The sequence below is a fragment of the Leucopleurus acutus genome (genome assembly GCF_964270905.1).
Source record: "Leucopleurus acutus genome assembly, chromosome: 18".
NCBI lineage: Eukaryota > Metazoa > Chordata > Mammalia > Artiodactyla > Delphinidae > Leucopleurus > Leucopleurus acutus.
This window is the reverse complement of record NC_139160.1, coordinates 6692985-6710464: the sequence shown is the minus strand read 5'-3', so window position 1 is coordinate 6710464 and position 17480 is coordinate 6692985. Positions and strand designations below refer to the sequence as shown.

Here is a 17480-nt window from a genome sequence, read left to right as displayed (position 1 = left end):
CATTTACCATCTATAAGATGGAGACAGTAGTATCTGTCTCACAGGGTTGTACGGCCACGAACTGCATACTTTCATGGTAGCACGTTCAAGTGATAAGTAAATGTTAGCTACCTGTAGCACACTGACAATTTTAATTGTCAAAAGTGTTTGGAAATGTGCAGGGTGGATTGGGGGTGAGAGAGGCAGCAGAGAGAACCTGAAAGGATTTAGTAACAGAGAGGGGACAGGAGAAAACAGGGCAGAGTAAATGATGACTCTGAGCTTTCAAGCCTGAGTGACTGGGAGACCGGGAGAGCTGAGCAGAAATAAATAAGTTGGGAGGGAAACCTGTTGTTTAGGAAGGGATAAGTTCAAATTTAAACATATGATTTTGAGGAGACAGCAGGCTCTCTAATTAGAAATGGTGGCCGACAGTTGGAGAAGTGAAAGTGGTCCTCCATGGAGAATGGGGGTGTCCCAAGCAGGGGCAGCTGAGGCCTCGGGTGTGGATGAGGATGTCTCCTGGATAGGGTGTTGGAAAGAAAAGATTGATGAGGGAACATTGGAAAGCCCGTATTTGGAGTAAGTGCAAGAGGAAAGAGAACAACTAAAAAGAGGTTCAAAGGAACAGGAAAGGTATTCTCCAAAGTATGTTTTACTGAACACTAGATCTGTGGGATGGTAACAGGTAATATGGGAAAGAAAATTGGTTCTGTGGTTAAAAACTACAACTGTGTGAAAGTTAAATGAATTTGTTCATTGCAGGAATTCTCTGGGTTTTTAATATGTTAGCATACATGGCAAATCTCCAAGAGGGGAATATATGAAGTAATGTTTTACAGATTTATCCGATCACTTGAACCCTTTTCTCCCCCAGAATACTTAATGGATGCTAGTGTTCCAGAAAACACATTTTGGGAATTATAGAAGCCTAACAAGGAAAGATTTTCAAGAAGCAAGGAGTTAAACTGTGCCAAATGTTGCAGAAAGACTAAGGAACATGAGAAATGAGAGGAAGCTATCTATACTTGATGTTTTTATTAGATGGCCCTCGGTGACCTTCACGAGTACAGTTCACTAGTGTGACTTCAATAGGCACTGGTTTATAGGGAATTAAAGATAAGAGTTAGTGATGTGACGAGGAAATCAAGGCAGTGGGTTTACATCATTACATCTCTGTTAATTCAAATATGAAGTGTGACGGATAGGAATAACTTGGTCATTAGTGAATGTTTATATATCCTATGCATTTTTATTATGCATAATAAAATGGTTATATTTCTAAATAACATGCCCTTTTTGTTTAAGGTTAATCATATATTAGAGCTGGAAGGGACTTTAACAGTCATCTGGGACAATCCCTCAGAGGACTATTAAGTTTTTCTTTCTTAGGGCAAAGGCACCCATTAAAATTATTTTCTTTTCTAGCCACAGCCAGACCATCAAGTCTAAACCATTTTCCTCATGTTTTTTAAAAAGTGGGAGGGACTTCCCTGGTGGCACAGTGGTTAAGAATCTGCCTGCCGATGCAGGGGACACGGGTTCGAGCCCTGGTCCGGGAAGATCCCACATACCATGGCGCAACTAAGCCTGTGCGCCACAACTGCTGAGCCTGCGCTCTAGAGCCCGCGAGCCAAAACTATTGAGCCCACGAGCCACAATTACTGAACCCCGTGCACCTAGAGCCCATGCTCTGCGACAAGAGAAGCCACCGCAGTGAGAAGCCCATGCACCACAACGAAGAGTAGCCCCTGCTCGCTGCAACTAGAGAAAGTCCACATGCAGCAACGAAGACCCAATACAGCCAAAAATTAATTAATTAATTTTTTAAAAAAGTATATGGGAAAGATAAGACTTATCAATTGTGTGTTTTTAATGGGTCCATCTTATGTGAATTTTACTCTAATATTAAAGACCATTTTGGATATGTACTGTCCTTTCATTTGACAGTGATGCAAATATTTAATTCACAGTTACGCTGTAAAGAGGAAAGTCATTTTGACATCCTCTAACAGCAGGTGTAGATAATTTTAATTAAAACTGTTTCAGCATTTTTTTGTGATAAAATATGCCATAGAACTGATGTCTGATTTTCTGTTCCGTGCAAATCAGGCTCTGTGTCAACACAGCACGCCCGACAAATTTGAAAATCCGTACTGAGCGAGGTAGGCTGGAGTGGTCACACAAACTACTCCTGTGTGCCATTCAAGGAAACAAACTTGAATTTCAGTGACCTTCTTGCCTTAGCCTCACTGTCTGTGGAGGTGGGTGAATGCTTGAGAGCAAACTCAGAGTACTGGAGAGCTACTGGTCATCTTTGTATCTTCTGCAGCATCTAGCCTAGTTGCTTGTTTAACAGACATTTGTGTGTTCAGTCTCTGGGAATATCAGCTGAAAGTAGAAGTCTTGAATACTCTGATATAGACCCCTGTTCCCCTTGGAAATTCACAAATTCATTTTGGCACATGAAAGATTCTGAGAAGCTTTGCAGTGAGGAAACTTTGAATTTTGTTTTATAAATTTTGTGAGTGTGTTTAGATTGTAGTAAAATACATATAATATTTACCATCGTAACCATTTTTAAATGTGCAGTTCAGAGGTATTAAAGGCATTCCTAGTGTTCTGCAACCATCACCACCGTCCATCTCCAGAACTCTTTTCGTCTTGGAAAACTGAAACTCTTTACTCATGAAACAGTAACTCCACATTCCTCCTTCCCCAAGCTCCTGGCAGATACCTTGTTTGAATTTTTTAACCTGGCACTTCCAGACTTACTTTACGGTAAATGAAAACTCTTTTCCTCTTGAAATTTACTTATATTCTCTAGAAGTTCCATCATTCAGAGAAATGCAGGATTAGTTTTCAGCTAGTATGTAGCAGATAAGGAGTATTTTTGCCTCAAAAGTTGCCTGACTCCGAAGAGAAAAGCAAGCCCTTCTGGAGTGCCTATCTGAATAAGACATAAGTCCAATATTTTGAAAGCTCTAGAGGAGACTGGGAGGGTGGTTTAGGGAGGCATTGAAGTTATGCTGGAGCAAACCCTGACCTAGGGGAGAGGCTTGTGTTCCTGTTCTGCTTTGCCACTAACTAGCTAGTCTTCCAGGGCCTTTTGCCTTGTCTGTTTCCTGTCTAAGAGCTGGATGAATCCTGAGACTCCCTGCAATCTTAAAAGTTGAATGATTGAGGAATACTGTAAAAGGCATGGAATTTATAGTACTGAGAATTTGATAATAGCTTAGAAGAAGTAGGAGGAAGAGCATCTGGGAATTGACACCCACAGGAACCTCAAATGTAACCTGGCACACACCTCAAATAATGGCAAAGCCAAGACAAGTGTAAGAAGTATAGATGTCTGAAAGATTCATGCTGTGTCATACCTGGATTTATCAGAGTAGCTAGGTGATTAGAGAGAAGAGGCAGTGCTATATAGTAGGTGCCAAAATACAGTGTATGTAAGGAAAAGTTCTAGTACTTAGTTGGTATTCAATAAATATTAGTTTCTTCTCTCATGATTTTAGGCTGTTAGCCAAAAAACTTAACACCATTGTATTTCCACTAAGGAGAGATGGGCAGAGAAAAAACTGTCACCTTCCTGAAATACATGAAAATATATACTATGAATATAGAAAAAGTTCTCTCCCTTCCCCAGTGTCCTTTATTGCTTTGCTTTTGCCATTTCCCTTTCTCCTGTCTGTAATTTAATATATTAAGTGCTTGGTTGACAGAAACAATTGTACTGAACTGTTGTTCTTATTAAAGTGAGTTATAAGACCTAAAAATCCTCAAAACAAGCGTTTCCCTGTATACAAACCCAGTGTCCCAAAGAGAGTGCTTTACTTTCATTCAGAGTTGCTGTTTAGTTGATAGTATGTGTAGGAAATCAGACTGCTACTATTTCATGTTGAAATCTTGTTAAAGCAGCTAGTTTGTATCCTATTTAGGGGCAAGTTTTAAAGGGATATCCTATAGTCAGGTTTTAAAGTGATGCAAAATCATAATTTAATTCCATTACTAACATGTTTTCTAAGTTTATAGGATTTAGAACTTGAAGGAAAAATTATAATATTAAGAATAATTTTCAAGGATTCTCAAGAAAATATGTTATCCAGTTTTCTCATGGAATTTTAATTTTATCCAAGTTTCCCAAACTTATTTTAAAGTAAATGTACATTATAAAGTATCTAAAGAAAGAGCACCATGGGGTTAGTGTTACATGACTTACTAAACTGATGATGGTTGTGATGACGATGGTAATAGGTGACTTGTGATAAGATGTGCCAGGCACTAAATGCTGCACAGATTTTAAGCTACATTGTTTGATTTTAAATTGTACTTATAAGAACTCAACATTTTCTTTGTTTCTTCACTGATGAAAAAAAAAGTCAATCTATATGGAAACCAAGTAGGCTAATTCACTATTATTATCAATTCATTTTTATTGTCCAGCAGCTTCTTATTCATGTTCAGTGGTCAAAAAATAATGAATATAAACAGTTGATGGGTTCATGTAATTCAAAAAGCGTTAAGTGTTGCTTTGGGATGTAGTTCTCCTACGTTTTTGAATGAGTCAAATGTTCTGGAAATTAACATTCCACGTAACATGAGATGTTGTAAAAGTTTTACTTGGGACTTAAGCTAGAGAACTCTCTGACCTCCCCTTTACCTATTTTTCAGGGTAGGTAAGTGTTTCTACAATTAAAAATAAGGAATCTCACTGAGTTTTTACCTCTAAAGATTTCATATTTCATGTATATTAGACTCTACATCATTTTAAGTGTTAAAAGGAAGGTAGAAACAGATCCCATAGTTTTAATCCATTTAGCAAGTCTCAGTGTACCTGAGTTTATGACTACATAATACAAGTAAATTCCGAGACAAGAATTCAGGTGTATTTTCTTAGAAGTTAAAATCTGTTTTCATGAATGCCTTATATTAACTTCTTCACAAATAGGACTGCTCCTTCATTCCAGTAGAAAGTAGGAATGCTGTCTTGGCTTCTTCAGTTCTAATTTGAAATTCTTCTCCTGCTCTTCTTTCAAAAATTTAGTTTTATCGTTTCATCCAGGATGGTTAGGCTCGGGAGAATTTTTTATGCCATCCCCTCTCAAACATATAAGCCCAGAGTGTGTGTGGACTGGGGTAGGGAGCATGGGGCACCGAGCGCTCTGACCAGAAGGAACAACCTGGGTAAAGGCCTTGAGGCAGGGAAGAACTGGGCGATTTTGAGGAACTGAAAGAAGGTACCTGTCATTGGGGCATAGTGGGGGCAAGTGTGATCTAGATGACAGAGAATAATCATGGAGACCATGGTGAGGAATTCGCCAGGACCACCTGGTTTGCTTGAGCAGAATGGCAGACAGCAGGTTCTGGGTTGTTAGTGCACTGGGTTCAGCTCTCAGCTTCCCACTTACTAAGGTCTCTACACTGCTTCCCACAGCTCTGAAATGTGGGTAGGAACACCTGCATCAGAGCCTGGCTAGACTAGTGCTAACTAGGTGCCTGTGTAGCAAGCCACACAAAAGATGGCAAGCTGGTAGCATTTTTACTTCTTTACCCTACCCTGGAATCTCCAGCTCACAGGTTCTCCTTTCTGTTCTCTTTTATGTTCATTCAGCAAATATTTGTTGAGCACTTTGTAGCCACGCCTGTCCTCCATAATTATGTTTGTATGTCTCATAGCTTCAAGGGTATGAAATCCTCCAGGGATTTCATATTAAATGTTTTGTAATCCAGGCACCAAACATAGTGTCTGTTTCAGAAAACGTTTGAATAAAACAACTAAAAGAAAGTTTGTGAAATATATAATTATCATATTTAAGCACTGCAGTTACTTGAATAATTTGTTTTAAATCAGTCCTGTGTAGAAACAAGAACATATTCCTCCTTCATTCCATTTCTCTTTAACATACAGTTAACAAAAATTCAAAATATGCCATTTATAAAAATCCGTAACTCTAGAAAAGAAATGCTTATCTGTTTTCAACTTCATACCTTGTCTTAAGTCAATGGTCGGTTATATTTTTTCCTCTAGATCAAGTAGCTATTTTAATACAAGATTATGTTTTAAAAAGCGCTTTTCATCTTCAAATGAAAATAAGAAAAATAAGTAGAGACAAACATAATACCATATCAATTTTTAGCAAGTTGAGCGCTTGTTTTTACATCTTTTTATTTCAAGGTAATTATGGATTCACATGCAACTGTAAGAAATAGTACAGAAAAATCCCATACACCCTTCACCTACTTTTCCCTAATGGTAGTATCTTATAACTAGTACAGTAGCTCAACAGGAAACTGACGCTAATAAAATCCACAGACTTTATTCAGATTTCTCCAGTTTTGCATGCACTCATTCATGTCTGTGTCTTAGTTCTGTGCAGTTGTATCACACGTGCAGATTCATGTGCCACTTACACAGCAGCACACATTGCAGTTCCACCCCCGGGATCCCTGTGCTTCCTTTACAAACACAGCCACTGCCTTCCCTTCTTCCTAAAACCTGGCCACCACTCGTCTCTTCTCCATCTCTACCGTAGTCATTTCAAGAATTATTATATCAGTGGAATCATACGGTATGTAGCCTTTTGGATTGACTTTTTTTTTTTTTTTACTGGGTATAATCCCCTTGAGATAAATTGAGAGCTTTTAAAAAGTGATTTTCAAAGAAAGTCTAACATCTTTCCCACTGGCCACTTATTCATCCTTTAGCAAAAAAGGCAGGAATGAGCACTGCAAAGGCAAAGGTGCTTCCCTAGGAAGTGGAGTAGCGTGCCCCAGGACTCAGTTTACTCCTCAGAGACTCTCAGGGAAGTCAGGAGTTCCTTTTTTGATCAACATGTTGATCTTTTTGTAGAAAACAGTCATATTTTCATATTTCTTTTACAGGGCATGGTCCATCTCCTATTGCCCGTTTATATTCCAGTTAGTCCCATCTTCCATGCCCCCTCTTTCCTTCCTCTAAATTTTTCCATCCTGACCAGTTGAAAACAAATTGTTGAGTGAATTAAGCTCTTGATGAGATTTCTCCAAATTGATATAATGTAACAAATAGGAATGGCAATCAATTTGACCGAAAACTTTTTTTTTTAACTTGAAATTACATGCATGGAAGAGCTTCTGTTGTTTCCATTGGCCTTACGGGAAATTATCATGGTAGTTCTACCACACTAATAGTCTTGTTTTGATTTGCTTTGCCTCAAAAGTAATTATAAAATATATAATTCATTTGGATGACCTAAGTGCCATCCCTTGGGGATTTCATTACATAATAGGAGCTCCGTCTCATACCAAGTCATTGAGTCCTAATTAAGTTTTGTTTTTAGATAAGTATGTATATCAGTATATCACATTTTAAGCTGTAAATAAGAGTGTTGTAATCCGTCGATGTGTTGAGAATCCCACTACCTCATGAGCAGAGGTTCTTTTAAGGTATTTTATAGATTGATTTGGCTTCAAAGAAGTAAAAAGGTCTTTCATTAATGAGTATTTAAATAATTAATATATAATCTTCTAAAAGAAAATTCCTACAAAGAAATTTGTAGGAATTGCTATACATTTACTGAGGGGAGCTATAATTGACATTACTTATCTGAATAAGCCTGAGAGATTCTAACTATAATATAAGGACAATTAACTGCTGACCAACCTGTGTAGCTAGATGTTTGTCTGGGTGATTGCTTTCAGGATTTCTTCTAAAGGAAATGATGGGAATTCAGTGTTTTCCTCCCTTGGTGTTACAGTCCTAAGATACACTTGACTGCATACTGAGGCAGATGGATTCATGCTTCTAGTCTAGGGACAAGGCTGTCACATAGATATAAGCAGAGGAACAAGTCCAGACTCATCTGTTAATCTAACGTATCAATAAACCCAGTCTTTATCTTCATTTGAAAACTAGGCACAATATACATGTTAATATGGTAGCTCAAGATTAACTTCACTTTTCAGAGCGCCTTACTAAATAATAGCATTTATATAAATTGTGGCATATTGCTGACACTAAAGATCCAGACCCTGACAAATTAAACACTGAGGGCTCTACACATTGAAATATCCACATGTCCGTGTCACTACCACAAAATTACTATCCATTCTCATTCTACTTGCTACACTTGTCATTTAATAAAATGCCCAGAATGTGGAAGCCTGGATTTTGATCTTGGTGCTGACCTATCTAGTCTACATCTCTACTTGAGTCTTCAAACTGAAGAAACTGAAACATTAGTGAGTCAACAAATACTGGTTGAACACCCACTATGTGCCAGGCACTGTTCCAGGCAGTGGAAGTGTTTCAGGCAATGTGTTAAATTAACTTTACCCAGCCACTTAATTTTGTGGGTTTATTGCTGTTAGTTTTAATTTTGGACTTAAGCTTCTTTCCAAATGCAGTCTTTAACTGCTACTGTCAGTTATAGATAGTTTAACGGTAAGACATGATAAATTCTTAGGTTGATGTACTTTTAGACTTATTCTTGCAGTTGTCATGTTCTCCCCTTTCCCCACCCAAAGGGGTGATTAGTTTCCCTCTAAGTAGGTTTTAAAGTCTTACTCTGCTTTCTGTTCTCATTTTGTAGCCCAAAGCCACTTTCAAACTTTACCACGAATTATAAACTTAAATGTTTTCTGGGACCAGCCAGGTATAAGTGTATGATGCAGACCAGTGTGCGTATATTGAGATCAGTAGGGTATGTGTCAAACTGAAAAGTTCATGCCCACCTGTAAACATTATAAAAAATATTTTTTAACCTGTGTCAAACACATCTACAGGCCAAAAGTTTTCAACATTCTGAACATCTAGATAAACATAAATTTGTTAGACCGTTGACTTTTAAATATGAAAGTGAAATATCAGTTTATTAGTGACAGTGATTATATCAGTTTTAAAATAGGAAATGCCAAGAACTTTGCAGCATGAATGCACTTAGTGTTATGTATTTATGGGGTGGAGGTATGTGGATTATTTTGTTTTTGTTTAATATATTGTGGATGTCTTGCCATGTCAAATCATACAGATCTATATCTTATGTCATTTAATGACTGTGGGAAATTTCCATAGTAAGGATGTGCTATCATTTACTTTTCCATTTCCATATTGATGGATATTAGGGAAAATCTAAAGTATGCATTAGTGTAAACTTTACAGAAGATAAGGATTAGGTCCTCCTTCCCTCTTTTCTTTGCTATTTTTAAATATAATTTGAAGAAAAGCTCAATAGAAATGAACGTTAAACTTAAAAGTTGATTCCAGGAAATAGGTTCATATCACTTACATAACTCTTAGGAAGCCTGAATTTAATTATATTTCTTTCTGGTTAAGCAGACACATGTGGCTGAACCATTATGAAGGGCATAATTTCTTGGGCATTAATAACTGAAGGGCTGTTACACAGTAGTTTGAAGCTATTAAAAGATTCCATATAAGTTCAGAGCAAATATATATTTACCAATATTCACACGTAAAGAGACAGCCTTGAATAGTGATATATGTGTGAGAACTAAAATTCACATTGTATTGTGTAGATGTTAAGTTTCTTGCTTTGGGAATCACTCATTACTTGTTATAGGAGGTGAATAAGGTGGTGCTTTCTTACAATAAAATCATTTTTGCAAACTATTACTTGAATTTTGTTCTAATGGAACTTAGAGTTTCTGAATCAAATTACTTCTTTATAGCAGTGTGATTTCATCAGATCTCTTCCTGTATTAAGTTCTTTGGTCTAAGTTCATTTTAATTAGAAAAGGCAGCAAAAATTCATATTGGACATATCGAAAGGGCTTTTCACCTGAAATGTAGATTTCTTTTTCTTTTATCTTTTAAAATACTTAAAAAATTGAGATACAGTGTACATACAGTTAGAATACAGTTTCTAATATAGAACCCAGTTCTATTCCATCTACTATGGAATCCAGTTGCATTCCATTGAATGCAGAATTGTTTGTGTATAGCATTTTTTTTGTTGTTGTTGCGGTACACGGGCCTCTCACTGTTGTGGCCTCTCCTGTTGCGGAGCACAGGATCCGGACGCGCAGGCTCAGCGGCCATGGCTCACAGGCCTAGCCGCTCTGCGGCATGTGGGATCTTCCCAGACTGGGGCACGAACCCGTGTCCTCTGCATCAGCAGGCGGACTCTCAACCACCGCGCCACCAGGGAAGCCCATGTATAGCATTTTTCTAGAGGAGATATTTTATAACTTTCGGTACATTTTCAAAGTGGTGAGGCACTGGGAGTGGCAATGGCCACTGTTGTGGCAGATAGTAAATCAGTGACCTGGTATCCTGGTGTTGCTGTAGTAGGCACCAGTGTTTTCACTGTAGGCTTTGTCATCTTAAAGATTTTCTGGGGTTTTTTTTCTAAGAAAAAAAAAATGTTAGTAACTGAGGAGGAGAGCTTGGGTAACCTAGGACCTGGCGCAATTCAAACTGGTACAATGACATTCTCTGTTCTCTCTATATAAAGAAGCTAGGCTAGTCCCAGCGCTGAGCTCAGGACTGGAAGTTTTAGGAAGGTGTTATTTGGTCTCTTAACAGACGCCTGGAGGTATAGAAAACCGCACTTGTATTTCTGTAACTTATAGGGGAAATTAATGAATATCGTGGTTTTAAATAATATCATTAATTATGGATAAAGACGAAAGTGAAAAAGTGAACTTTTTGGAAAACACATTGACTTGGAATTGTAAATCCAGTGGGTCTCAAAATTTGTAGTTCTCTCGTCCAGTTTAGGTTTTCCGGTGAGGGTGAATCTGTGTTCTTTGTCACACATGGCGCCTCCTCCCCTTCCCACAGAAATGAGCGATCATGTAATTGGGATTAAAGTAATTACAATTATTGACTCCTCTATTAACTCTAACAAAGTTCTTTAAAATTATAGTTGCTGGTTCATTTGTTTAGGTTTGAAAATTTTTTATAGGATAAACAGTTGTATATAATTCTTGTCTCTTTCTTTTTCCTAAGAAGCAGATTAGCAAGTTAACTATTTTTCCTGTTTAGTGATGTGATCTGCAGGGTAACCACTTCTATTAGCTTTTCAATGGAAAATGTGTATTTTATAGTTATAGTGATAACCTGTAAAAGTCCAATTCTGAGCATTGCTGGAGTAGTTAAGTTTAAAAGTATAATGAATTTTGGTTTTCCTTTGTTCGTTTATTATGGTAAATTACCCCCCCCCACATATATATATTAAATAATGGAAATAAAATCATGTCTCAAATTCCCATTCTTTAAAAAGAATCTTTTTATAATTTAATAAAAACCAGAAAATGGCATTAGTAATAACTGAGAATGTTATTGAAATGAAAAGATTATTTTATTTTAAAAATTGCAAGATTTATATTAAAAGAATCATTGTCTTCTTTCAGATAAACTTGCGCCTCATCTTGGTAAGCGGGAAAACAAAAGAGTTCCTGTTTTCTCCTAATGATTCTGCTTCTGACATTGCAAAGCATGTGTATGACAATTGGCCAATGGGTGAGTGGTATTTTTCTCTTGGGAGTGAATAATGTTAATTCTTCATGCCCTACCTTGTTTCACAAACATTTTGAAAAAGTTGTAAGTAAATAAAAGAGAACAAACAAATGATTGAGGGTAAGGCTTAAAGTTAAGGGGGTTGCTGCATCCTTCCTGGGTTTTGCTTTTCAGCTCCCTCACTGCAGAATGATAACGGAGCCAGTGCATCAAGTCCCTGGTTGGCTTTAGAGCTGTTTTAATGTATTGATAAAAGAAAATTATTTTTTTTAAAGAATACACAAGGTAGCTAACACACACACACACACACACACACACTTTCATATCAGTAACCCTATTTATACCAAAACACAAATAAAAGGAAAGAAAAACTGTCTTTAACAAATTATAATACATTCTCTTTGGTCTATTCTGTACATAGCCTATTTAAAATTGAGCTTGACACAAAGTTAATTTCTAATTCATGTCACTTCCTGTGTTCTCTGAACTACTACAAGGTCAAGAAGGTATAAAATCCATTTATACGTTGCATTTTCAAGCCAGTATCCATGACAAACAGAATTTGGGCGTGGGGGCGGGGTGTGTTTATGTCTTATTCCTTCCTCTGGTTCTTTTCTATGTAATAAGACTGGCTTGCCATCCTCAAGTGAGTCTTTAGCTTATGTTCTTCCTTTAAACTTAACCCAAGTCATCTTGACCCTTTTAATGGCATGTACCATAGTGATATGACTGTTTCAGCTGATTTCACTTAATTTTACTACCAAAGCAGCTTGGACTTTTAAATCACAAGACTTGTTTTAACAAAGAACACAGTGTATACAAAATGAATCAATTAGGTCAGTGTTTCTCAACCTAAAAAATATATATGGAACTCCTTACAGGAAGAAAATTCTTATAAATTCCCTAGTGCTGACTTATTTTTGTTATAATGTTTATTTTTAAGGATAGAGACATATAACTCAATTAACTCTTTATCCTTATTAACTTGTATACAACCATAAAACTAAAACAGATCTACAAAGGAAATGCAAATATAACTCTAAAACCGGTAATGTTCAAATTAACAACTTCAGTGTGCCACATGATATATTTTTGCTAAAACGAACTCACTGCTTGCACCATGAATATGGTACTGTTGAGTGTGGCATGCCTCTGCTACTACTTGCTGTATGAGAACCCAGTTATCTGCAGATTCACCACAAAACCTTCATTCACACAGTGTACCAAATTGTCATTCAGCCTTCACTTAACAAGAATGCATCGTTTATGTATTAAGTCAACCTCTGTTCTTTTCTTGTTAACCTCTTGACAAAGAAGTACTGCTTGGCACCAGTACAATCATAAACTTAAATGCATACATGGGCACTAAAATCCCAAGGCTGTACTTGGTTGTAAGGTAATTATTTGAATTATCTAGATAATCTCTTGCAGATTATCATTAAAATGAAAACAGAATCTAGAACTTATTGAAGAGGACTTTGAGACCCTAAGAACCTGTCTTTGTGGATTCATAGACCTGAGTTTAAGAAATACTCTGCTTTAGACAGACACTTTCAAATGACTGGATCTTTCTTCTCACTGATAACCAAGGAACACGTCAACACTAGCTCCTAAATCAGGAAGAGACTGAAGCTAGAGGTCACAGATAAGAAGGAATTTCAGAAGAGCTGAAGTAAACTAAACTTGCGTTCTTAGAATACTGGATTTTCTTCATAGCCGGACAGGGTAGATAAGTAAGAGTATGGAAAGCGTTTTTAAATACCTGTGTGGTGGTGATGTTGTACTAAGTGTAAAGATGCCTTTTGTGACTTTTGTGGGGTGGAGGGTGAAGATAGGCTTTTGACATCTGTGGGCGTGTTGTAGAAAAGGGCACTACAACCCTGGCTGCAAGGGTTACGCCATAACTTGAGGTAAAGGAAATAGTTTCACCTTCGTGATTGTTTGACTTAGACATTAAAAGTAGTTTCAATTCCTTAAAGTATCCTGATTAATGGTAAACAAAGGTGAGATTCACGTGCAGGTCTGTAACATAGTTTCCCAAACCATCTACCAGTGTTGGAAATTGTATCAATTCTACGTTACTTATTTTCATAGAAAAGGTTTTTGAACCCAATCTTTTCCTCAGTTTGCCAGTTCTACTCAGCAGTTTTAGACACTGCAGGGAATAAAAATAAATAATTTTTATTTTATATAAAACATTAAAAAATCTAGGTCTGCTTTGTATCACATAATGCACTAAAGGTTAGCAAATGTAAATATTGGTGCTAATAATAAAAGCGTAGTGAATATTAAATCAGTAGAAGGGAATACTTTGTGCAATATATTTTTGGAAGGAGTTGGTTTCCTCTGGTATATTCTTGTGCAGCTTAGTGGAATATTGTTAATAGATGGAATAGTCAGGCACATAGTGTTATTGGGTCAGAGTTCCAAAAAATAACCCACTAGATATATGTTGCTAGTAGCTGAAATTCCTCCTGTAAGCATTATTCTTCTACAGGTCTTTTTAAATTTCAGATCCTCTGAGAAGGAAAGGAAGATAGCATATTAACCACAGAAGCACATGAGAATCATGACACTCTGTGTAGGACAAAGAAATATGTGGCGTCAAGTTTCTGCATCTCAAAAAAATACTTTAAACACTTTTAGAATTTTTTTTTCCGTGTAAATTAGACAATTACTGTCATTTGTCTTTATATCTTGACCAGAAATATTCATATATCTGATAAGGGTCTAATATCTAAAATATACAAGGAACTCATACAACTCAACAGCAAAAAATCAAACAATCCAGTTTTAAAATGGGTAGGAGATCTGAATAGACATTTTTCCAAAGAAGACACACAGATGGGCAACAGGCACAAGAAAAGATGCTCAACATCATTAATCATCTGGGAAATGCAAATCAAAACCATAACAACATGTTACCTCACGCCTGTTACAATGACTGTTATCAAAAAGACAAGGAATAACAAGTGTTGGTGACGATGTGGAGAAAAGGAGGCCAATTTGCATTCCCAGCCACAGTGGTGGGAATGTAAATTGGTGCGGCCACTTTGGAAAACAGTATGGCGATTCCTCAAAAAACGAAAAATAGAACTACTATATGGTCTAGTAATTCTGCTTCTGGGTATTATCTGAAGAAAATGAAAATACTTAATTCGAAATGATATATGCATCCTTATGCCCACTGCAGCTTTATTTACAATAGCCAATATGGAAACAACCTGAGTTTCCATCAGTGGATGAGTGGGTGGTGAGATTGTGAGAGACACACACATACACAATGGAATATTACTCAGCCATTAAAAAAAGAGTGAAATCTTGCCATTTGCAACAACATGGATGGACCTGGAGGGCAGTTATGCAAAGTGAGATAAGTCAGAGAGAGAAAGATGAATACCGGATGATATCTCTTATATGTAGAATCTTAAAAAAAAAAAAAAAAAAAGCCAAGCTCATAGATAACAGAGAGCAGATTGGTGGTTGCACAAGGTGTGGGGAGGGGAAAGATGGGTAAACGTTTTTTTTTAGTTTGAATAAATTGAATGAAAATTATTTTAAAAAGAAAAATTATAGGAGAATATTTTAACCCTGGCATTTTGACATTGAGGACATTTAACACAAAATACAATTTGACCCATGTAAAATTAGATTAGGTAGAAATTATCGTGACAGAATAAAATGAACAATGCTAAAGGAAAGGAAAAAGGAATATTCTATTAAACAATAATTTTGGGTGTGATGAATTCAAAGTAATCCATACGAAAGTGTTAACAACTGACAACTTATTCTTTCTTCTGGAGAAGAGGGACCTGGGAGCCCTGGAGTCAGAAGGCAACAGAGACACCCCAGGGGGAGGGACGAGACGGGGGCCTGGGGGAGAATGAATGAGTTTCACTTCTCCTTACCCATTCCTGTTGTGCTGAGTCACTGACAGGCACTGGTTTTATCAAATTCATATTCATCATTTTGAACACTCAAAAAAAGGCAAGAAGAAAAGTGCTCTACTTACCTCCTTTCTCTTCTGTCCCTTGCTCTTCAGGCTACTTTAAACTAGTTTGTGTGTTAACAGTTATTATCTCCTGAAAACAGGAGCTTCTATAGGAAACAAACACATGATACTAGAATTCTTGAGGAAGATGATGATGAAATTTTCAAACCTTTCAAAATCAGAGCTTCAAATTCTGTATCTACAAGCTAGTGAAAATTACTAACCCCATACCTTGTCATGATACTACTGTTCTCAAACCATTATTTTAACAGAATCATATTCCATATTTTACTATAATGTAAGTTATACACTAAAATGAAATATTCTGTTATTCATTCTACCTACCAGTTTCTCTTTTGATTTTCTTTGTACATTATCCTAGCTTTCATACTTATATAGCACCTTCTAATATGTTATTTTTCAAGTTTATACTGAGAATTTTGGGTAAAGTGAACTAAAGTTGTGTCTTCTGTAATGTTTATCAATTGGCTTCAAAAAAACCATAAAGTTATCAACATTACCCAAAAGTAAACACCTAATTTTTTTGTTGTTCTGGTTTTTTAAATGTTTGTTTTCCAGTTATTGAGGTATAATTTTTTTGTTATGCTCTATATCAATATATTAATTCTTTTAAAAATCTTTGTTAAACCTATTGTTTCCAGCCTCAAATATATATTTTAAAAGGTACAAATATTGGTAATATTATAATATTTTCTGTTAATTACTGGTTATTAACATTTTCAGCTGACATTTTTTAAACTAGGATTAGATTTTCCCCAACTCATTTGTTTTCATTTTAAACTTCAGGACCATATTTTGGCACAGTTTAGTGTTCTTTAGGAAGCAAAAACTAGCCTTAAGCAGCTCTTGCTATTTAACGAGAACAGCAGGAACAGTGATTAAGTGGGTCGTGACTGTTCCAATTATAAGGAAGCGCCAAGCGTCTTCTCTGATGTTTTCTATCTGATCTGGAGCAATTTAGAACAATGCACTAATACCTTAATTTTATGTTGAAATGCACCTAACAATTCCCTGGTTCTTTTCAGACTGGGAAGAAGAGCAGGTCAGCAGTCCAAACATTCTACGCCTTATTTATCAAGGACGATTTCTACATGGAAATGTCACATTAGGAGGTAATAGTTACCTTTGTAATGGAATTTAATGCCTGTCTCATGGCAGCATTATTCATTTGTTTGTTTAAATGCTAATGTCTTATCTTACTAAAAATATATAATTTCAAACTGTGAATTTTGCCTAATTTTTGATATGTCTACTTCTTTACATTTTTCATTCTGTTTAATTTTAGCACTATGATTGTTTACTGCCTTGTAGAATAAACTCTAAGCCATTACAGATGGGAGTCCATACCTATATTTTATAAATGTAATTTAAGTGTACTTCTGGATAATATAATTTAGATGTAATATTTTTAAGTTAAAGCGAGACACACAAACTAGGAAAAGTTTATGGTAATGGATTTTCAAATAGAATACTGAAGGTATGTTTTCAGTTTGACTCTAACTGATGTAATTGCTAATCATGCAGGAATAAAGGTAAGTGAGTAACATTAGAGAAACTGTAGTGTAGTGACTGAAAGAGCAGATTTTAGAGCCAGATTGTCTAAATTGTATCTTAGCTCCACTACTTACTGGCTCTGTAACCTTGAGCAAGTTACTTCACTGCTTTCTGTCTTAGTTTCCTCATCAGTAAATTAGGATAACCATAGTGCCTACCTCATAGGTTGGGAGGGTTGAATTAGTTTATAAATTCAAAGCACATAGAACAGTGCTTGGCACATAGTAAACACTTTGTTAGCTATTACTGCTCTTTATATGTGAATGGGGAAATGTAGCTCAATAGTGCCCCCTTCTGGGTGGAACATTGTCTACCATCAGCAGGATTTGTTTTTATCTAAGTACAAGTATTTCAAATATATTATGAGAATTAGAAATATGTAGGCAAAGGAAGTGATCTACTGTAATATATCTTTGTTTACATATAGTCATGACTTTTTTCCTCTAAACCTAATAATCGAAATGTTTAATC

General features: G+C 36.3%; 1 protein-coding gene and 1 long non-coding RNA gene across 2 annotated transcripts in view; one reads left to right on the top strand and one right to left on the bottom strand.

Annotated features, from left to right (window-relative positions):
• Window positions 1-17480, top strand: part of UBL3 (ubiquitin like 3) — a 68649-nt gene that overhangs the window by 45391 nt on the left and 5778 nt on the right. Inside the window, exons 2-3 of the mRNA XM_082859297.1 lie at window positions 11338-11446; window positions 16481-16567. Of these exons, the coding sequence (XP_082715423.1) occupies window positions 11338-11446; window positions 16481-16567 (196 nt within the window). The remainder of the gene's footprint in view (window positions 1-11337; window positions 11447-16480; window positions 16568-17480) is intronic.
• LOC309974630 overlaps window positions 15478-17480 on the bottom strand; it is a 79694-nt gene continuing 77691 nt past the window's right edge. Inside the window, exon 3 of the long non-coding RNA XR_014326892.1 lies at window positions 15478-15541. This is a non-coding gene — a long non-coding RNA (uncharacterized lncRNA). The remainder of the gene's footprint in view (window positions 15542-17480) is intronic.